Here is a 23,498-nt window from a genome sequence, read left to right as displayed (position 1 = left end):
TGTTACCCATTGCTTTCAGTTGCCATGTCTTCACTAAAAATGAAACTATTTTGATGCATTCATGCTTTACAACATATCAGATGGTCTGAATAATCAAGTTGGGCTTGCTGGTATCAGGAAAGAGAGAACAGAGATAGAAGTGAAAGAGATTTTTTTTTCTCCTCAAGCTGCCAGTTTTCATTCTGCACAGCATTGTGGAAGTAGACTAAGGGCCATGGGGCGTGGGAGGTGAGGGTAGTGAATCTCAGCAGAAGAGGAGCACTTCCTCCAGAGAAACTGTCAGCCAAAATCTGACATTCAAATCACAGGTTGGTCAACCCCGTCATCGCAACCATTAACCTCTCCTTTTCTCTATGACTTTTGTTGTTCTGTCTCTCTCGCTGTCTTGACTCCGACACAACAGTGCTCCGGCTCTCGTTGTCTGTGTTTCACAGATATAGGTCAGGCCCTTTGTGCTCCCACTTCGCAGAACAATTCTGTGTAAAGCACCAAAGCTAATGACTCAGTTCCAAGCTGATGCAAGGCTATTCAGGCCATTACATTTTCTGTCCTTTGTGGGCCGGAAAGCTTAATTCTGATCGCTACCTCCTTTTTTGCTGCTTCTAATGCATTAATAGCAGCGATAATATGTTGCATTGCAATCAAGGAATGAAAATCTGGGAAAACGAGTGATTTATTGCCCCTGTACTTGCATAGCTGTTAAGTTGTGACTAATACTTAAATTACTGAGGGACAGTGTCACTAATGAAGTGACTCATGCCAGTGTAATCAGTTTAAAAAGGGTCAGCATATTGTAAATTATATGTACACTGCAAAGTATCACACTGTGTGCATTTATAAAGTTTTTATCCAATTTGTTTCTTGCGCTGGGATGATTGCAACTGATATTTTTGCCGAGTTTCATTGAACAGAATTCAGTTTAACCGAACTGAAATCAAGCTTTACGGTCGAGCCCTGTAAATTGAATCCTTGTGAGTAAAATGAATCCACTCTTTTGTAAATAAATCACTGAATCGATGTTTAGTTGGCCGCTGCTGTGGACAGTATCGAGCAGTTGAGCCATGCCTTTAACCCAGACTGTATGCTTTTTCAGAGGAATTATAATTGGCTAGTTGTAGTGTGGGCAATCCTAGTGAATTCCTCTGTTGGCTTTGGGCCAGCAAATGTGATGGAATGCTTGGGGTTGCGATCTTTCACTGTTCTCTGTGTGCGTGTGTGTGTGTGTGTGTGTGTGTGTGTGTGTGTGGGGTACTGTGTTTCTCACCCTCTGTTGGATGCTGGTATTGTCAGTGAAGGAATGTCTATCAGCTGAATCACCTGACTTGACTTCTCCAGTTTATGTCCTCAGACATGAAGCAAGCTATTCTTCTTTATCTTACAGTCACAAAATCTCATCTGGTGCTGCAGTTCAGTGCAGCAGTTCAGTTAAGGGGTACCAACTAGAGTAGGTGATACAGCTTGTTGTGTACTAGAGCCAAAAGTGTTTGTAATTTCTATACCCGAAGGCGAAGCATGCATGAAGTCTGCCTCCTACTGGCTGCATCCCTGATTTCTGTCCAAGAACTCAGGACAATGTGGACATTTTTGGACATTCTGTCTGGTTTTGCACTCAGATATAGAGAAATCCAAACTGTGCCTAATTTCACTCTTCCATGTACATCTCCCTGGCCAATCAGCGCACGAAGTGAACATGACAATTGTGTGCTGTTTTTCAGTTGGAAAGGTGGCTTCAGGCAGATCCGATAAGCACTTTTGTTTTAAGCATACCAAGACCTGTACTGCCCTCTCACTCAGAAAGCAACACCCCTGCGTTGTTGGTGATTGCTTTGGGGATGCACACACTCCTCTGATAATCTGCTGATCTCCTCTGCGAACACTCAGTCCTCCTTAGCCAGGTCTGTCTAACATGTGGAACATATTTCTCTGCTCCTCATCTCCCTTTCCTGCAGCCTACAGGATGGAAAGAGGGCAAAAACGGAAAACTGAAAAAGCTCTCCACAAAATAGGACAGGGGCCTAGTTTTTATAATATTTGTGTGTGTGTGTGTGTGTGCCTGCCTGTGGGTGTGTATTTTAGCCAGACGTCATGTGTAGGTCAGCAGGTCCAAGTCCATCTGACTTCCCTTCACGTTTCCATGCTTTGTGACCCAAGCAAGTTCTTGCCAAATACTTCTTGTGTCCATCACATGGACATGCTGTTCCTCATCCAGCCAAGAGACTCTGACTATCCAAAGAGAACCAGAATTATAGCATTTTACTGCTGAAATAAAAACTGATCCTATTATGAAGTTTTTTGGGAGATATTGTGATTGCAGTGAGTAAATTTTGCATTCCCTTTTCACAGAAAAGTTTAAAAATGATTATGATTGGGATCTGTACCAAACAAGCATGTTCCTTTATGTCTGGAGATTATGATTTGTAAGCCAGGGCATCACTGTAGCACCACAGTGCTTCATTCATAATGGTATGTTGTGACAAATTTTACATTTAGGAAAAAAAAGAATACTGCTGTGATTTGGATCTTGAACTTGGCCATATTGTAATTTGCTAATATTTGTGATTTGAATTGCTCTGCCGTAGTTGCTTTTTCCAAAATCAATGAATAACGGACACTCTGCTCAGAACAATTCTGGATCCTGAGTAAAAGAAATTAATGTTGTGTGTTGAAATATCTCTACCACTGTGTTACAGACACTTTGTTAATGAAATAATTTGACATTCTGGAAAATACACACCTTTGTTTGCTATCTTGAGGAGAGTTTCAATGCTCAGTTTGCTTTGTTTTTTTGTACACATTAAACAAACGTAATATAGTAATTAGATTAGATTTTGTTACCTTTCAGACAGAGCAAAACTAGCTACTCAGATCTTTATGCTAGGCTAAACTAACCCTCTGCTTGTTCCAGCTATGATTCATTTCATTCTTGGTGTGAAAGCAAATATTATTTCCTGAAATGTCAGCTGGCTTTATTTCTTCCATTCTGTGTTGAATTTGGTTTGCAAATCTACGTGAAATCAATCTAGTTTTTAATTTTGGGCAAAAGCTTTACTCATTTTATAAGGTTAACGAGACCATGTTGCTGTAGCAGCAGACATTTCAACAATATCAAACATCTTTTTTAATTACTGAACATTCAATATTTTCTTGTTATTCTCTGTGCGTGATGCAGTATTTACTGAAAATATAGTGGGTGTATTGGTATACTCAGCTGTATGCCTGTCCAAGCACAAAGTAACGCAACATGTGCTGTGCTCTTGCTGAAAGAAAATGTGCCATGTTCTGCTCTCGCACCACTAAAACAGTCTGTGTTGTCAAAGAGCTGCTGTAATTTGGGTTTATGTCCTGAACATTAGAAAGCATGAAAAAAATGCTTTCATATACAAATTTATCATGTTTGTCTTTGTGTTTCAACTTCAAGACACTTTGTAAAACTGAGAGAGTAATGACTGTAACTCAAAAATAAATCAGTTTTATTACCTGAACAGCCATGGACATCATGGTAGATTTCACACATCCTGTACATAATTGCGAGTGATTAAAGAACATTTGTCGGTCCTCCTGCACACGAGAACAAAGACCTTGCCTTAAAAGCATCACCATTTGTCCTTGACAAAACAGTATCCACTTTAATGTTTCACCACTGATCACTTTAATGTCCAGCTCAGACGAGTTTCTTTTGAAAGCTTTTATCTTGCTATTACCCTGGCCAGGAACAATATAGGATAAAATGAATAAGACTGACGTGGTATTCAGTTACATCAGCAAATGCACAAACACACATACACACTCAGTCTCCCTGCTTCAGTGGCTTTTCTTACAGAGATTCCCTGGGAACAATGTTCCACCCGAGTGCCTGTAAACAGCCTCCTCCTCCAGACCGTTCTGTTTTTTTTTTCTGTTGTCTTTGTTTTCACTGTTTCTTCCTCTCTCAGTTTAAATTTCTTCTCTGTTCCTCAGCATTTCCTTCACCTTCCACTCTCTGGTCTTGATGTTAGACCTCAATCTGAAGGGATGTGCTATTGTGTGAGGGCTGCTCATGTGTGCAAGAGGGAATTTACATGAAATAATGAGTATAGAAGATGTGTTTGTTTCACTGTTAAGATAATTGATTACTGTGCATTATACTTATGTCATTATACTGATTTTTTTCATTTGACTTATAACATTTATTAGTTTTCAAATCTTAAACATTTGATTGTGCCTTTGCAGGAATCCATCTTCACATGATGTCGCTACAAGCGGCTTCATTTCACTGATCACGGGGCTCATTTTGCAGGTGTATGTGTGAGCTGTTGTCATGTTTGCTGTATTTAGTTTGTGTGATTTAAAATAAAATGGAGAATTATGCATAGCGAGGGCTGAAAATCCATTATCGCTTCAGCCATCACAAACCCTCTGATTACATTGGAAATTTACCAACTCCTGTTGCCTCCTCCTCAAGAAAATCAATCTTGAATGTTGCTCTTGATTTCCATGCTTGTCTCAATTCACTCTCTTCCCATTTGTGTGAATGACTGTGCAGCCTTATTGTTAAAACAGTGATTCACTTCAGCTCAGCCTTAATAACAATCATGATGTCTTTCTTTTCTTACGCAGGCATCTACTTTGTCCTGGTTTGAGTCATGCATACACGTAGAAAGACACGCTCACAGTGTCCCCTCTGGCTTTCCAGAAGGTCATTAACCCCAATCTGTCTCTGTAGTGCTTCAGCCAGTAATTAGCATCACCTGATTGGCTAGATGGTATGGCCAAAGTCTGTACTAACAAGGCAGCATGTCCATCCCCCATGCTGATATAACAACATGCATAATAACAGGATATGACAGCACAGCATGACTGTCCATTGTGCTGAGGGTTTGTGATTGTTTGTTCTGCTTTTCCTCGTGTCATGATTTTGGTTGGTGATGAAGAGCGCAATGAGAATCTCCAGCAGGTCACTTTGAATGTTTGTACCCACCAAAAGCTGCATGAACTGGGACGAGTGGATTCACGCAGCCACATTCCCCTCCGGCAGAAACAACAATGAAAGTCTGCTCCTCCGTGGAAGCGGAGGGGGGAGGGGGGGGGGCTCTCCTTAGTTGTGGGGGTGTAGCATCAAAACCATGACCCCTGACTCCCCTGAGGCAATGGTTTGGGCACTGGGTTCACAGAGGGTGTTAAGGAAATAGGGAGATAACACGCTTTACTGCACTCCAAAGATGTCCCAGTAAGCGCGGTCTGCACAGGAGCAGTTACTAGAAAGAGATTCATGGCGGTTTTACAGAACCACAAAAGCAAGCCAGACAAGAAAATCTTCAACAATGAGCAAGCGCTGCACCTGCCAAAGCTCCTGAGACCTTCAGTTTGTAGTAGCAAAGTGTTAGGGGCAACAAGGCGGCACAGCGTAACAGATTTAAAGTATCCTTTAGCATTGAGGCCTCCTCCTTCTTCTATCCATTTCCTCCTCCTCCTCTCATCCATAACCCACGGGTCACTTTGCTGGGACTTAATGGCGTCCCAGCTGTGAACACGGGCAGGCCCAGCGAAGTGCACTCTGCCGGAAAGAGCCCTGGTCCCCGGGGCACTCACCCGAGTGTCAGACTGGGACGGGCAGCAGCGGGGAGGGAGACAGTGACTGCTCCATTGATCTTTGGGGAGGGAGGCATTTCTTAAGGCGCTCAGAAGGCTTCATTCAACCCTTCATTATGGTACAAATTGATTATATATGGTGTTGTAATACAATGTACAGTGTGGTAAATGCATCACAGAAGGAAATGTCATAGGAATAAGTCTGGGCTGCTTTACAGTAAGATTCCTAAAAGGAATCAGTGCTCTTTAAAAGGGGCATTCCACCAGTTTTGAACTTGAAGTTCAGGTTACTCCCAGGGAGGAGTGCTGACAGTCTTCTGCGCTTCTAGATGAGTTTTGTTAAGTGTGAGAAAATAACTCTGATCACGTCATCAAGGATATTTCAGCTCGAGCTTGGGGATTAGAAATTTTACCAGAGCTCCTGCATTAACCACTGGGGGTGAGAGATTTGAGCAGCATTTTTAAAAAAAGTTGCTATTTCATTGCATTATGGGAATTGCATACTTGAATCTTGGTATCTCTGCCTCTGCTACGTTGATTTTAACCATTCAGTCCTCGGTGCTCCCCAATTTTACGGACGAGTAGTATTAAATCTCTGGAATAACCCTTTAAAAAAAAGTGGAGGGAATTCCAACTGTTAGAAAATAAAAAAAACTAAAACCATCTCTCAGGATTTCCAGCAGCATAAAGAGGCTCCCTGCTGCTCACTAACACGTTTGACTTTTAAGGTGGACTTCCTTTCTCTCTTTGTCCATGTCTTCTTCTTTCTCTAACTGACCTGACACACGTTTAACCCCCATCATCTTGAAGGAATGTCGCTGTCTGTTGAGGACACACTCGTATGGTACATCGGTGCACACTGCGCCTGGAGACCTTCTCCACCTACGCACAGCTGTCTGCCACCTGCTGTGGAGCAGCCATGTTTCCACAAGACATTTCATATCTCTTAGTGTGCATTTAGTGCCACTCCAAACTTGTGGAATTCCACTGTTACATGCCTTAGACCTGCTCGCTCATGCACTGCAACAGATGGAGGTGCTTACCATCTCCATGTATTAATTATGGTCACCACTCGTGTATTAAAAATGTATTTTCTTTTTATGGGCACTCAGCATAAGGCACAAACAACACACCACTTAGACTGACAAACAGCACATCATCTTCCATCTCCTGTGTTTTCTGTCTCTTTCCGTTCTGTTCCGATAAAGGACCATTTCTAACAGTGGAGAGCTTATAAAGAGGTACACAGTATTTTCAGGTCAGATTTTCTGGGTAAAACACTTTCTTTGTACATGGAGTCTGAACCTTTTTGAAACAAGAAATCACAGAGTTCCTATGATGAAATGTTCAGTTAAAGTTGCGTTACTGTGAAGATTTAAGCATCAACTATTGGAAAATATGGTTGGATTTATTTCTTTTCTGTTGAATTATAAATTATTAGCTTAATCAGTTAGATTAATCAGTTACTCTGCTGAGAGAAAATTAATCGGCAATTATAAATGATTAATTGTTAGATTGACATTTTTCATTACTCTCCATTTTATAGATAAAATTAATAACTGATTAATTGAAAAAGAAAAAAAGAAACCTCATTATTAAAATGATAATTAGTTGTAACCCTAACTGGATTACATTGGATTTAGTCCGTGAACTGGCAGCTTTGCATATTGTTGAATTCATACAGGGGCTGTGTGAGAGTGTTTGTGAGTAACAGACTTAAAACTTTCTTTCTTGTGTTAACCTTTCATTTATGTGTCATACCTTGAATTCATTTATGTACATTCAGCAATGGGATTCTCAGGTTTGTTCACTATTTTGGGAAAGTCGTAGCATTATGTAACGTTCCAGCCTCAGGGCGAAGCCATCAACAGTGGACTCGTAATATGAGAGAAACTGGGCCGTGCCCTGAGTAGGGAAGAGTCTGTCATGTGGATGAGTTAGCTGTGTCTTTGTCTTCCCTTTACAGACACAGACATGTGCAAACACACACTTTGTCATACAGGCGTTGTTTGCCACCCTTTTTTTTCCCCTTATTTCCCTTCGCTCTTTCTCATCCACACCCTGACGTCTCACGTTTTCATTCCAATATTCCCTACATAACTCTGTCACCTTATCTTCCTATTTCCCTTTAATCTACTCCCCCTCTAGTCCCAGATCTCAAGGACTGACTTTCCGCTCAACTAGATCTTCCTTCCTTTCTTTTGCCTCCAGCCTCATGCTCACCCCACCCCCTGTCTATAGGGACAATTGAGAGGGAACAAAGCAGAGAAAACAGCGGAATGGGCCTCTTGAGTTGGGAAAGAGTAAGTAAGGAGAAGGGTGTTAACATATCGAGTCTACTTTTATGGGAAACTACTCAGAGCTAATTTAGGTGGCAGTTAAGTGGTCAGAGCCGCCAATTTGATTTTTACCAAAGAGCGAATGCGTGCACACTCTGCTCGGTAAAAGATAAATGGTGTTTTTAAACTTAATGGAAGGTTGGAACACTGGGAAGTGATGGTTCCAGGATGGGGTTGTGGCATGTGTGTTTTTGTGCACATTCAGTCTCTGTGCGCGACCTTCCACTGAATGGATGCTACATAATTCAGAAGCCATTATTTTTGTGCCCTACTACTGAGAAGAAAAGACCGTGACGAGAGAGAGAGAATGATAGACAGGAAGTGGAGAGTGTTGTCTTGCCCATAGCTGCTTTTAAAGAAACCTTGGAATAAATGTCTCTCGTTTTTGAGTTCTTTCTCAAACCCCATGCAGTGTTTTTTTTAAACAGCGAATTTCAAGAGAATTTGCAGACCTAAACACCATGAAACAAACCAAAAAAAAGATAATATAAGCCACTCTTTTGATGCTGAGGTGCCTCAACTGTCCACCATTTTACTCACTCGTTCTCCCCCTTCTGCCACATTCCCTCCTTTCTCTCCATTGCCTGGCTGCAAGGGGGAAATCACAAGACACAGGCATGGCAATTTAAGGAGGCCTGTCACATGCTGCTTGATTCAAATGGGCTGTGGTAATTCGGCCTTTCACACGTCCTCCCTCCCTGACGCAAAGGCACCAACTAACCTGCACATTACCATGAGGACAAGAGCGGCAGGGTGGCCCAGTGTTTGTGTGTTCAGCAGGAGTCCCCCCTCCCCTTTCTCCTCTGTTGAGCAATCTGAGGCTGTCTCCCACCCATCCCCCACGTTCATATTATCCACCTGCGTCCCACATCTCCATCTCATTTACCGTGTTCACCTCAATTACACCCAGTTTATGCCAACTCTCATAGCGCAAAACCCCCACCCCACTTTAAGATGAGAGGAAGAGCTTCTCTCCTCCAGTCTTTGTCTCACCTTGGTGCTCGCTGTCATCCATCTGTCTGAGCACACCCATTAAGTCATTTACAATCCCATCTCTTAAACTGCAGCGCTAAATTTCTTCTAATTTCCACACCTATTTGATGGGGCACTGGTGAATATGAGAAAGTTGAGGGGTCAGTGGGTGTAGATTGCCCTGTCCTTCCTTTGACACATCTCCTGCATTTTCTTTTTTCCTTTTTTTGTTAGCAGATGTGCAGCCTTTTACATGAAAGGCATGCGGCCATGAAATGGGACAAGATGAGGCAATGCACCCCAACAGATGGAGCGAGGGAGAGGAGTGAGAATAGAGAGATTGATTTTAGGGGGAGGGAGCAAATAATTAAAACAAAGATTCATGGTACAGTAAGTGCAAAATGAGTAAACACACATAATAATTGTAATCAGTCATATTTTCACTCTTTTATTAGCAAGGTTGACAGCAGAGAGAGCGTCAGATGATATAAACAGCTGTGTTTAGGCTTCTGAAGGGTTTTTTTTTCTTTCTTTTTTTTCAATTTGCGATTTACATGTCTCTTTCATAGCAATCGTTGACATAATCCTGTGGATTCCTCCATTTTTGAATTTTAATCCCACTACTTGACTTGTGAGACTCATAACATCCCAGCATGAGAACAGATGGCTCAGCACCAAAAAGATTTCAGACAAACTAAAAAGGACGAGTAGGAGAGGAAAAAAAAAAAGAGGGAGCGAGCTTGAATAAACCCATCTGCTCACAGATGGATGCAGAATTCATTTGTGGCTGTTAGGACAGTCTTGTTGCTATTTTTGTCACAGCACTCAGTTTCTTGCAGAAGGTGGGATGGGGGCTAAAGGAGGATGGAGAGGGAAAAGTAGATGCAGAGATGTATGAGGAGGTGTCTGCTCTCCAGCTGGAGACAGTGGATGCAGCTGGCCTAGTTAGCTGGTGCAGACATATTTGTTTGTTCTTTATGTCTTATTACCGTAGTAATCATAGTAACTGTTGACACCGTAGCTTGATATTATTTGTTTGGAGAATACTTGACATTTAGCAGATGTCAGGAGGGTAGGATTTTTATTCCTCTGATAAGGTAATTTTTTTGTCATTTTGATATTTGGTACGGCCAGACATGTCAAAAGGAAGTGAAATAAATGTTGATGACTATTTTCTTTTGTGACACTGGCCTGTGATCAAATTAACTGTTCAGTCGTTGGAAAACATATGCTTTTAAGTCATTAATATGCCTCTGGTACGTCATGGGATCCAGTGCTTCATGCTAACACTTAAATTGTCTACACGTTAATACATGAATGAACTAATAGAATAAGCCCACTCTTCTTTATAATGAGTAATTTTACTTTTGTCACTTCAGTACATTTTCCCAACAGTATTTTTACTGTAATTTCACATAAATAGACTTTTGAGGGCAAAAGTTTTTAGTATTTTTATATGACTGTATTGCTAACTTTAGTTTTTCCACCACTATGTTAACTGTTATGCTGAATGCATTTTAATATAAAACTTAACTTTATTATTTACTTAAATGTGCTACACGCATGTATGTGATATATCAACAAAATTGCATTGTCTTGCCTTCAACAGGCACCTGAAACATCAAGCAACTTTTAGTTTCATTAATTTCCCTACGTTCTCAGTCAAAATGGTTGTTTGTTGCTCGAGGGAAAATTTTGCATCGTGTCATGTCCTCCAACTTGTCTCTCTCTCTCTCGTCTTACAGTCTCTCATATTCCTGGGCTGTGTGGCGGCTGCAGGGCTTGGCCTTAACCTGCTGTGTCTGGCCATCTACCTGAGCTGTTTGTGCTGCTGCCGCAAAGACGAAGAGGAGGAGAGCAAGAAGCCCAACTCTTGCTGTGTCACTTGGTCCGCCGTTGCTGCTGGCCTCATCACATGGTGAGAGGATCTAGATGTTACGGTTAACTGCTGATTGTAGTCCACACTTTGTTCTCCCATTTTCTTTACTCATTCGGTATTCTTGACGCGGAGTTGTAAACAGCAGGATGTTTTCTCTGCAGCGACTCCCAGTCTGTTTCTGCACATTCTGTATTCCCGCATGAGAGCTATGCTTATTAGTTCATGGTGCACAAGCTCTCTGTATGTTTGCCCGTACTCTGTCTGTTTGTCTGTTTCTGTTTTCCCATTTGTATTCTCAAGGTGTTCAGGTTCTCTCTTTCAGCGTCAGTCCACTTCTCGTTTGAAATACCCTAAGCTTCTATTAGCAGTACTGCAGATGCTTGTGGTTTGGATTCTCAAGAGCGTTGGCTTCTTATTTCCTGTCTTCTAATGAGACCAGTCTCTGATCTGTATTGGCTAAGACTCTTTTACCTCTGTGAAGACACTAATGTGGTTGAGGTGGATGAAATCTCTCTGATAGACCTTGAACTTATATTTTTGTATGATTTGTGGGTCGAAAACCAAATGTTTTTTGACTTGACTGGAAGGTTTTTGCTGTTTATACAAGCAGTGTTTTTCTTGGAACATCATTGTGGACATGTGTTTTTCAACAACTGCTTGATAAGCTGCTGCCTCTGGTTTGATCATTTCATAATTCACCAGGCCTGCGTTGACACTGGCTTAAAACAAAATAGCATTATTTAGCGTTCTGACTCTCCGGCAGCATCCTGACGGGGGTATATTATGAATATTCTGTTGACGAAGTGCAAGTTTGATTGTGCATTACTGCCTGTGACAGCCATCTAGCAGACGAATCTCTTCACAACATTGCATTGAACCTGTGAACAGGATGTGGCAAAGTTGACAAAACAAAATAGAAACATGACATATAGGAAGATAGGCTTATTATACACAGTGCAGTATGAGATAAATGCCACACACTGTCTAAGTCTCTTTTTCGAACCCTTACAATACTGGTAAATGACATTTCCTCCAGCTTTGTGCTTGCTTGAAGCAGCAGACTATAAAGTTTATCAAGCGTAGCCTATTTATGTTGTTGTTCTATTTTAAAAAACCTGTTTACATCGCTGGCTGAATAATGCAACCCACATAACAAAAAGCAGGTTACCACTGGTGAGTGAAACAACATTTTTCATGGGTCCCATTAGTGCAGCTCTTGTGTCACCCTCAGAAGACAGAAGAAATAATAATCTATGATGAATTTCAAGCTTTCTTCCTCACGTCTTATGCATTAGGATTTGTTCACAAAATTAATTAAATGAATGGCATGAGGATGTTTTAGAGGAGGAGAGATATTACCTTATTTTTAAGATGATATCTGACCCAGTGTTTGCCATCAGATTTCATAGTGAGGAGCGTTGCACTGGATGTGATTTGTTTTGGCTTGAGGCTGCTGGATCTCATCAAGTCTATGGTGAACTGAAAACTTTCCTGATGTGAAATGACATTATATTTAGCTTCGGTAAAGATTAATGATATCATTTTTATAGCCGTTAGCTGGTACACAGACAACCTGGAGCAGCTCATTATTTTTTTACTTTACTAACTTTTCATTCTGTTAATATTCTGCTGCAGTGTCAAGCTTTGAAAATCAACCCTCAGTGCAGCTGACAAACAATAACCATCACATCCCTCAAACTATAGGGGTGAAGACTCGCTTACAGCCTGTCATAAAGATTCCAACAGTGTAACACAGTCAGTCAGCACTTTTTCAGATAGAACCTGTTAAGTCACTCAGTGAAATGTGCTCTCCCACAAACTGGCTAATTGAATTTGTTGCCGCTAGAGTGGATACTTCTTTCAGCCATGTGACAGTCATGTTTAGAAAGCAGGGTGTATCATTAAATTAAGTCTCAAGCAGTATACTCGTACTTCTCGTACTTCTGTCTCTTTTCAGAAGAGGTTCATTGTGGAATGGGAAATTGGCGGTCTCGTGGTTTTGTAAAATATCCTGAATGCTCAGCTATGCAGGCTAAAGCTTGTGCTCTGTACCATCTCTCTATTACACTGAGATAGTGGACAGACTGGGTGTTCACCTCAACCACAAACTGGACTGGTCACATAACACTGATGCCCTGTACAAGAAGGGCCAAAGTCGCCTCCACCTTCTGAGGGGACTGAGGGCCTTTGGAGTGTGCAGGGCCCTCCTAAGGACTTTTTATGACTCTGTGGTAGCCTCTGCTATTCACTATGCTGTGATCTGTTGGGGACCGGGCAGCACGGACCGGGACAGGAAGAAACTAAATAAGCTGGTCAGGAGGGCCGGCTCTGTCCTGGGCTGCCCACTGGACTCTGTGGAGGAGGTGGGTGAGAGCTGACATCCATCATGGACAACAGCTCTCACCCTCTGCATCAGACAGTGGAGGCTCTGAGCAGCTCCTTCAGCGGCAGACTGCTACACCCTCAGTGTAGGAAGGAGCTACAGCAGCTCCTTCATTCCCACTGCTGTTAGACTACATCATTCAATGGTCTGGTCCTCCTTTCCTTCCTTATGAGGACTTGTATATAGCTGTATATTGTACTGTGTTTACTGTACTTGTAAATTGTTAATTTATTTTACTTCTATATTTTTTTGTAATTGTTTTTGCACACTTTTTGCTTTTTGCACTCTTTCTGTTCTTGTGAGTGAATTTCCCCACTGCAGGATCAATAAAGTTCATCTTATCATCTTATCTTATCTTATTAATCACAATGATTATTTATGTCACCTTTCTTTTTTGACATATTTATGTTCCACTGCCCACAGCTACTGAGCACAGTTTAATTAAGTGCAAATGGAAAAAGAATATAAATGCTTGTCACACAAAAAGACCTCATCCAGAATTCAAAAGGAAACATTTAAAATATTTCACCCTTTCAATCTAAACGCTGTTCTATAAAAGCATGACGATGAACATGCTGTGTGTCAAATAACCTTTGAATTACCACTCGGGAAAAGCATCACTAAAACACTAATCGTACAACACTTAGCTTGATGTTGCTCACATTTATTCAGTGGCTTCTCTCTGGTTAACGGCTGCTAATGGCTTCTGTTCCCACCAAGTCAAACAGTCTTCACTTAATCATTCATGTGCGCTTTCTGAAAATGTCGCCTCACATTAAAGATTTATGTTGCAAAATCAAAATTAGAATAGTGAAAATACAGCGGCAGGCAGCAGCTGGCGGAAGACAGGAGCTGTGGGTGCTGTTGTGTAATGACATACAGTATTTGCATACAGTACATTCAAGTCTGGTTGCATTTTGACTTGACAGATTTGGATGCTTATTTTGAATTGAACACCGGAAGATTTTAAACTTTGAAATGCGTCTTCGCCTCAAGACTTTGTGGTTTCGTTAAGCCCCACCCCCATTAGTTACTGTATGTCAAACCTAATGTTCTTGCACAGTACAGATGCGGTTGGCAGTCTTGTTGGGGGCGGAATTACAGCTCGAAATAGTGCGACTGACAAAAAAATGGTTGGTAACAAGGCCTCAGGCTGGTTCTAAATATAATGAAATACAGACTATAAATATAATCGCCAGAAAACAACCCCATTCTTCATAAATTCCATACTTTTCACATGTTTAACCTCTTCATGTATCAACAATGACTCAGTGTGTTGCCAAACTCATTTTGTGCAGTCACCATCCTATTTAAGACCACAAAACTAAAGAGCAGACTTTGACTTTCTGTCATGTTATATACTGTGAAAATACTGGGAAATATGTTGTGTGCATGTAACTCGAAAATCGTTTTTTCATGTGCACAAATCTTTTTTATCTCAACAGTAGTCCCATAAGAGCAGCATGTTTTGATCTGCAGTACGTTTAAAGATCTTACGTGGCAGGACTTGATAAGTTGTAAGAATTAATATTGTGAGACGAACGAAGTGCAAGGAAAACATCCTGTGGGAAATCAACTCTCCTTCATGTGATTCCCAACTTTGATTATGTCAATCTGGAGGATATGCCAGAGTGATGTCCCACTGGATTTTGTGTTGGACTTGGAACAGGGAAAACTGGCTTCGTTTTCCTCCCCACTTCTCTTCACTATCCTTTTATTTTACTTCCAGTCTCCCCCTCTTCCTCCTGTCTTTGCTTAAAGTCTCCCTCTAATCCTCCACTCTAATTATGTTTGACAGTGGCTGGAGCGGATACGCCGTGATGTCCATCCCAATTAACGATGGTGAAACGGGAGCAGATGTCACTCAGCTGTGGTTGCAGGCCTGCCGTAGTGAAGCACATTAACTGTGAAATTATACTGTAACTTCTTAAGCTGCTCATGCCGGGAACATCTGGACTGTAACGTACAATACTGATACAGTTTACAACAATACAGTTATCATGAATTACAGTTTATAATGTTACGATAATAGTTTGGCATTAATTGATTTCAGACTTGGAATTCTAACGCAATTTTGCTTTCTCGGAAATTAACATAATTAAGTAGAGTATTTCCAAAGCAGATTGCAAAATTAATCTTAGATCTTAAATCTTGAATGTACATTAAACATTTACGGTGTCCTCAGTTCCTCTCAGTATGGTGTGCTTCAGCCTAAACATATTGATCCCATGATGGGACAAACAATCCCGAATACCTCATTTCTCAAGGGGCACTTTGAGGGAAGTATGTTCACACGTGCAAAACCCCACAAATAACTGATTCACACGTATGAACTAATCAAAAAATACAAAATATGATAAAGGGACACAGGCCAACAATCAACACCAAGTATTTATTAATCTATTCACAAGATAAGACGACTGTTTCTTCTATACTGCAAAGTTTTGGACTTCTGGACTAAAACTTCCTTCTGGTTGTTCCATAAAGTAGTCATAAAACACATGTGGGGTCAGTGACAGCTTTACACATCTTTGTGAGGACTTGTTCAGCTTTAAGCTATGCAAGGGATCATTATGTTTTGCCAGTAACTTTAGAGCTGAGGTTAATGACGCCTTGCGGTCACTTTTGACTGACTGATGTAGGCAGGGAAGTAAATGAAAATGTAAAATACTTTTAATGGCAAGCCTTGTCAGTATTCTTCATTGTACTCCAAGTGGGCTTGATTTACACAGGCGGCAGAGACACTGCGCAGACTTTCTCATAAGGACAGCAGAAGTTCTTTTCCTCTCCTGGAAATATTTATTTGTGTTTGTTTATCGCTGTGATAGGTGTCTGTTGCCAATCAGAAAGTGGGAATGAGGATGGAGGACACGGAGAAAGGTAGAGAGAAATAAAGGAAGCCAGATAAACTGTCTGTTTACATGATATCAGTGTCCTCCATTGGATCTCGTATAGAAATGCTCTGGCACACGAGCAGCTTTTTATTGGATGCCTACAGTATCAGCAATAAAAACACACCAGCAGTGGTGGCTTTTTTGGGGTCATTTATTTTTAGTAGCTGACGATTTATTACTTGTTTTTTCCATCCCAGGCCTTAATTTAACTATGTTGGAAGTTTTCTAGCTCTGAAAAGAGACATGTGCATGAAAATTTTACAACGGGACTATTTATGTTTTATATTATAGGCCTACTGCATATGAGGGGGAATTTTGGGATTGTCCTTGTTGTGACTTCAGGAGAGCAAAGTGAAATCTAAAATTCTCTATCTGTCATCTCAGGAGATTCATTGCTGCCATTCAGGGGCAAACTCTCAAACATGACTGAATATATTCATAGTGGCTAAGGGCATTTTTCTGCTGCAGGCTAAAGCTTTTGGTTCCTTTCCTGCATTCTCTTCAATGTCTTTTGTCCACTTTGTCATTTATCAACATGACAGTTTGGACTTTTGCTCAGTACATGCCCACCCCAAATCTATGATATTCTTTCTCTTTGGATTAGACTATAGATATTTCAGAGAGAAGCTCTGAGGGAATTGGAAGGATTGAGAGAGTGAAAGAGGGCTAGAAGAGGAGAGATGCTCTCTCTCTTTGCACATGCCTATCTGTCCTAACTAGTTTCCTTATATCAATTATATTCTACCCTTAAAAAGTCTGCATGGTTCAAAGAAATCTTTGATTCTCTCCTTACTTTTATCCAAAATGTTCTCTGTGGCTGCGGCCTTAAAGGATCTGTTTAGACAGATGAAAGGATTGCATCTCCTGTGGTATGTTTTCTTTTGTAGATGATTTTTTTTTTGGTGAGGGACAAAAACATCCAACAAATAAATCATCATCAGTGCATTAATATTAAATGTGGGTGCACGAGGCAAGGCAGTTTGTGTTTTATTTGTTTTCTGCTTTTTCCTTTCCTGTCTTGCTCTGTTTTGTCCCTTTGTCTTGCTCTCTGCTTTAGTGTCTTATCGTTTGTTGCAAACCGTCTCTTTCTCCCTGTACACAGTATACACTGTCTGCTTGCATCACTGTCCGTCTGTCTCGTTTGCTCTGTGTCTGTCACTTCCTGTTTCTCTACAAACTGATTTTTCATGTCTGCTCTGTATTTAATGTATCTTCTTTTCCCTTCTTCCATGATGGTTATGTTAAAACCTGCAGAGTGGGTTGTTTACCTGCTGGGGGTCAGTTAATGAGAGTGTGTCCTTGTTGTATTAATTAGCCAAGTGGACCCTTACTCTGCTCAACGCTGCACTCAGTATTGACCATCACACTGCTGCACAGCTACAGCAGCTCTGTCAGGCTTCGGCGATTCCAGCCGAACGCCGCGGGAAACATTGTCCACTGTGGCTTTATAGGCCGTCTTTCCTGCTTAACACTCATCCAGAGCATCGGGGAGGACTCCACAAGGTTAAGGATATTGTTCTCGGTCTCAATTAGACCGACTCCTGCTTACCTTTCCTTTGGCACTGATCTGACCTGACTCTGGCCTTCATCTGAAGCACCTTTTGTAATGGCACAGTGGTGGTTTATAGCGTTTCCCAATCAGTTAGTAGTTGAAATGTTAGCTAAAAGTAACAATAATGGATACATGACATTTGTAGTCATGGAAGTAATGGATAAATTGTTGAAATATTTAGCTAAATAATGGATTTATCGTTTAACAGCTGAAATATTTAACTATATGCTAATGGATAAATGGTGACAACACCAGAAGTAGTGGACATTTGGTTGAAATGGGGAGCTGAAAGTGATAGACACATGGTTTAAATCTTGATGTTTTATGGTTTATGGGACCATAAACCCCATACTTATAAAACCTTGTAGAAATAATGAGATCATGAACTATTGATCTTTGATAATAAATTGAAATAGCCATATGCTGCATCTGCTCAACTCCAGGGAGCAGTGATCCTCCATGTTTTATATTAACTGACATTGATTATTAGATAATGTCCTGAGTTCTGTGTCAGTCTGAGTATGAGGTAACTATAGAATGTTATCCAGCACAACAGCTCTACAGCAATGAAGCTTATAGATGAGAGGTCAGCGTTCAGCACATAGTTTTTGCTGCTGATAAACTATTTCATCATACTGAAATGTGTTTGCTTATAAATAATGAAGTCAAAGGAAAAAAATGAATAAATTTGTGGGTAAACAATGATTGCAGATGCTTGTACTTTGTTTCGGTTCATCGCTGGATATTCTAAATTTTGACACTAAGATCCACTTAATTTCTTTTTGTCAGTATTGGCCCTGAACAAAAATATTGGAAGATGCCTCATACAAAATATTAGATTGAAAATTCTGTGAATTGTGTACTGCATAGTCACAAGATCTCAAACCAGTTTAACCAGGCTTTGGAGGTACTCTCCCCCAACCATCAAGACATCAGATGAGGTAATGCTTTTAGAAGAAAGTTGTTCATCACTCACATGGAGTTTCAGACTTTGTGCAGGATCTCAGCCAAGCAGCACTTCAATGAGCCTGGAGGCCCATGGGGACCAAACACCTTACTAAGACACTTGACACCTTACAAGTTGTTAAGTTCTTAATTTGTCGCCCATGTTAAGCTCAGTCGACACTTATGGAAATGAAGAGCATCTTAAAAATAGGATCCACTGCAGGGATGTTGAATCGGATTGGATTAAGTGCACTTGATAAACTGGCGACTCAGTGTGTGAATAGTTTCCCTCGGGAAATATGTCAGCAGAGGTTCTTACAGATCCTGACTGCATCTCATTTTATGATCAGTTTTGTGTGGTTGTGTGATGGTCTAACCAAAAGCCTTACTCATTACAGTACATTAATGGCCTTTGCTGTGTCATTTAGGGACTTGTTTCCCAAGGAGGTTAATGTTTTTTGTGATAAATGAGTAATAATTTCCTCTGATGTTAACATAGCTGGTCTTTATTTCAGACGAGGCTGCCCACTTCTGCTATAAAACACAGCAGCAAACCTTTCATTTTACTGAATCAGAACTATTTTTATTTGCTGTACAGGTGTGGCTTGTGACCTTCTTTACACAAGCCCTGATGTAACATCGCTGTCTTGAACCACATGTAGGGTTTATGTAGAGCGAACGATTTCCCAGCTGCTGTCGAATCTCATCATGTGGCTAAACTGTGCCACAGCATCTTAGGGGGAAGAATGAGCTCAGAGAGACCATTTAAGAGTGTGCGTTGATGTTGGTGGTGTTTTGTTTGTGCCAATGCTCCATCTGAACAAATGAAATCCTTGGATGACTAAATATGCAAAAACTGTTTCAAATTATGCACACACATTGTATTGTGGAAGTTCTGGTTGGCATAAATGAACACAGACATGTAAACAGTTTCTCGTTGCTTCAGTTCTCTATAGATACAGAATATTTGTTTTGCCTGCTGTAGTGAACCATTCAGTTCTGAGGTTTGCATAAACATGTCGATCAAAACGGGGTTCGCCAAACACAGATTTCAGTTTTAGTCATGAATCGTGATGTTTTGTTTTTTTTCGTAAAACAATGTTTTATCACATTGTACAAAAGGTAAAAGAAACACATCAGTCTTTGTGTTGGACACAGTGGTTAAATGTGAAGCACAAAAACATTTTATGGAAGACTCGCAAACTCTGAATGGGTCTAATTTTGTCTCTCCCACAGCCTTAATTGTCTGTGAAGTCGCCAAGATGCTCCCACCAACACACACACAGCAGCTCTGCCTTTCCAATCTACTGTCATTCAGTCTGTTTGAATCACTATGTTTACCTTGACAATTAACTATTGAAGGGACAAAATAACGTTTCTGTCTGATTGTCCCAAAGTGCCTTGTTACTTTTGATTTTTTCCCTGTTTATCCAAAAGTCAGGGTTGGTAAACAAAAAAAATAGATAATACTACTTTATGATAATGCCCAAATGCCCATGGTGAAAAATAAGACATGAAATATTCATAAAATGTTGTGTAGTTTTATGTTGTGCCACACTCCTTGTAGTTAGTATGTATCTGCCGCAGGATGAAACAGTATTTTACTACAGAAAGGAAATCCTTATTTTCAGGTTGTTATGCATTCATTTTTAATTCAGCAAGGCTTCTAATTATGGCTTTGAAGCTGACAAACTTTGAATTCAGTGGCTGAAAAGCACATCACCTCGGACGTATGGGATTTACAAGCCAAGCGGCGATGCTCGCTGCTGTACTCTGTTCCTCTCATTAATTTAACAAAGGCTTACCTGTCCCTCCGTGCCTTTTCTCTCCGCAGCGTCGCTGTGGGTGTGGGTTTCTATGGCAACAGTGAGACCAATGACGGCGTGTACCAGTTGACCTACTCCCTGTACAATGCCAATCACACGCTGGGCGGTGTGGACAGTCTGGTAGGTGAAACACAGACCTCCTCATATACGAAAGCATTCAGTTCACGTTGTGCCCTTTCATAACACACACAGTTTGTAGGTGAGAGATCCACCTAGCGAGAAACAAACAGCTCATGAAGGCTTCAGAAAAGCTGGTTGTGATGTATTCACATACACACACACACACACACAAAACACACTCAAGAGAGGAAGAAAGCCCAGAGGACTCAATTTAGTATGCCTTTAAATGTTTTTATGGTCTTTTTACAGCTTTTTACCGCTGCACACAAATTGACAGCATCTCCACACAAAAGCTTGTTCCTCTCAGACAGAAAACTCACACACACACACACACACACACACACACACACATACACTCACCATCCCTGCTCCACCTTCTCCTACCCGTCATGGCCACAGCAGAAATAAAGTGTCATCTTGTGTCTTTGTATGTATGCATGATCCTTATCTGTTTTTATCTGCCCACTGCCCATCTGGGAGACGCTCATCACACCGAATCAAACTGCAAATTTCACACTAATGACAAGGCTTTTTTTTTTTCTGCTTTTGGTCAAATGTCAAACTCAACCTGGCATCACTATCATTTAAAGGACAGTTCACCCCAAAATCAAAATTATGTATTTTTTTTCTTTTACCTGTAGTGTAATTTATGCATTTAGATTGTTTAGGCATTGCTGAGTTACTGAGTTTTGGAGATATTGGCTGTAAAAATGTCTGTCTTCTGTCAAATATAATTGAACAAGATGACACTTGACTTGTGGTGCTTAAAGCACCAAAAATTCATTTAATTCATTTCATCATTCTCTTTCCAGAAATCATGACACTGTTACTCAAATAATCCACAGACTTCTTTGCGAACAGTTTCATGTTGGACCTATTTTATACCGTACGACTGATCAGAAGGTAATGGATCTAGTTGTAGATGAGAGGTTAGCTAACTAAGCTAACTAAGGGAGCTAACAGCTTGGCTGAAGAGGACACCATTAATGCTCATGCCTGGTTGAGGCTTGTGCAGACTGATCTGAATCTTTCCTTGTGACTTCTACACCTTGACTTTAGACTTGACTGAAAACCTCTGCAGGTTAATGTAAACTGACTTGACAATAGAGCTGAGACTTGTAAAGCTTTTCTACAGACTTAAAGATTAACTTGAGACACACACATGATGATTTAAGACTTGGAAAGATGGGCTCAAAACATGAAAAGATGACCTTTCGATTTGTATGGATTGACTTGAGGATTGACTTGAGACCTGGCTTGTGACTTGACTTTCGACTTGCAAAGATTAATTTGAGACTTGATTTGAAACCGTGACAAACAAGATAATAATTTTTTCCCTAGTATTTGCAAACATTAGCTGTGTCTTGGCGGAGCGCAACCAGCAGTGGTCCTGTGATGATGCCAGTGCAGATCCTGGGTGACTTACTGTCAAAGAGTAGGGATTAAGTCTCCATCCGTGTTGATGGAGATTAATGTGGTCGTATGCGAGCCACTTAGTGTGGTGACTCGACGTGGCCTCAGTAATAGACACTTTGCTGAGAGGGTTTAGAGCCCACGGCTCACTCACTGCAGCACTGTGTGAGGACTTCTCAAGCTGATGATGAAGAACAGCAATCTTACATTTTAATGGAGAGTCAGTTTTTAGCTGTCTGGCTGTGATTGGTGCACTTTATAAATAATGTAAAGCAGAAACATGGAAGAGCTCCGACGTTACTGATGTTGGAAGGGCAGTAGAGAAGAGATTGTCAGTTGGGATTAGTTTTCACATGATGTGCGTTAACCAGCTAACAATTGCACACCTTTTTGATTTACCCCATTTCATCACATGTTAAGCTCGTACCGCATTAATGCACAGAGGTAAATGCATCTCGAGATACTATGACTCGTTCACCGATTGTCTGCTCTCGTGAAGCACTTTACCACATTCATTTGTCAAAGTCACATTAGCAAGAGGAGATAAATCATTAACATACAGCATATCTGAAAACTTGTCAGCGTGCACCTCTGAGATGTGTGAACTCGTGCAAACACAAAATTGGACATGTTGACTTTTATTTTAGTTCATCTTGTACGTGTCAGCATGCTCGTCTGTGTGTGTGTGCGTGAGTGAGTTCATTTCACTCTGCTATAGACTGTTAAGGAGTCTGGTTCTCGAGTAGGACAAAGAGCCCAGTGTGCCACACACAGTTCACAGACTCCCCCCACCTAATCAACCATGAGCCTGGGAGACAAAGCCATTTGGTAGTGAAGAACAAGGAGCAATGCTAGCCTGTCTGATTGGCAGAGTCGGGATTGAAATAAGTATTGAAACCATTGACAATGAAGGCCTCACTGTCGTTTGGCCCACACAAATGCCTTTTAGCTGAGTTCCAAGAAAGTTAAGAAGTGAGTCTGCTTCCAAGGAATCAGTATACAAGAGGTGGAAGGAAGGAAGTTGGACTCATTATCAGTGGATGTTTTTTTATTTTTTTTGTCTCAGACCTTGATTAGTTACGGTCTGGAATATATGCTTATGATGTGTTCATGAACACACACACACACACTCTCTCACACAGAAACACATCGTCTTTCATAGTGATCATGTGCATTAAACAAAGCAATTTCGTACTGACTGAGCTACAATTTGGAGACATTACTTCCAAGCAACAAGAAAGGGCTGTAAAATCTGAGCACTGGCCAAAGCAGATGTTTTTTTTCTATGCTGTAATAGACCTGATGTGACATTTGAAGTATTTAGCTACAGTAATAATAACTATTGTTTTGAGATGGGTCCTGGGTAAGAGTTTTGGCAGCCAGCAGTCACCCATTGGACTGGTTTGATGTCTGGGTCAGTCACTGAGCACATTTGGCCAGAACTCAAACTCAGTTTGGAAGTTGGCCCACTGCTTAATCACAAACATTCGTATTTCCACAGCATCCTCATAATAAGCTTTTTGTAATGATACAAATTAATAAGGTTTTCATAACATGAGGGAATGGTTATTAATTGCAAAACTTGACTGAATGGGTTTTGGGAGAGG

General features: G+C 40.9%; 1 protein-coding gene across 2 annotated transcripts in view; it reads left to right on the top strand.

Moving 5' to 3' along the window:
• The window catches only part of ttyh2 (tweety family member 2), a 52,481-nt gene that overhangs the window by 2,189 nt on the left and 26,794 nt on the right, over positions 1-23,498 (top strand). For both annotated transcript variants that reach the window (XM_046376220.1, XM_046376221.1), the window contains exons 2-3: positions 10,625-10,797; positions 20,367-20,478. In XM_046376220.1, coding sequence (XP_046232176.1) covers positions 10,625-10,797; positions 20,367-20,478 — 285 coding nt within the window. The remainder of the gene's footprint in view (positions 1-10,624; positions 10,798-20,366; positions 20,479-23,498) is intronic.

This window comes from Scatophagus argus, chromosome 21 (assembly GCF_020382885.2).
Source record: "Scatophagus argus isolate fScaArg1 chromosome 21, fScaArg1.pri, whole genome shotgun sequence".
Lineage (NCBI taxonomy): Eukaryota > Metazoa > Chordata > Actinopteri > Scatophagidae > Scatophagus > Scatophagus argus.
Note: the sequence above shows the minus strand (reverse complement) of the source record. Positions and strands in the feature narration are given on the sequence as shown.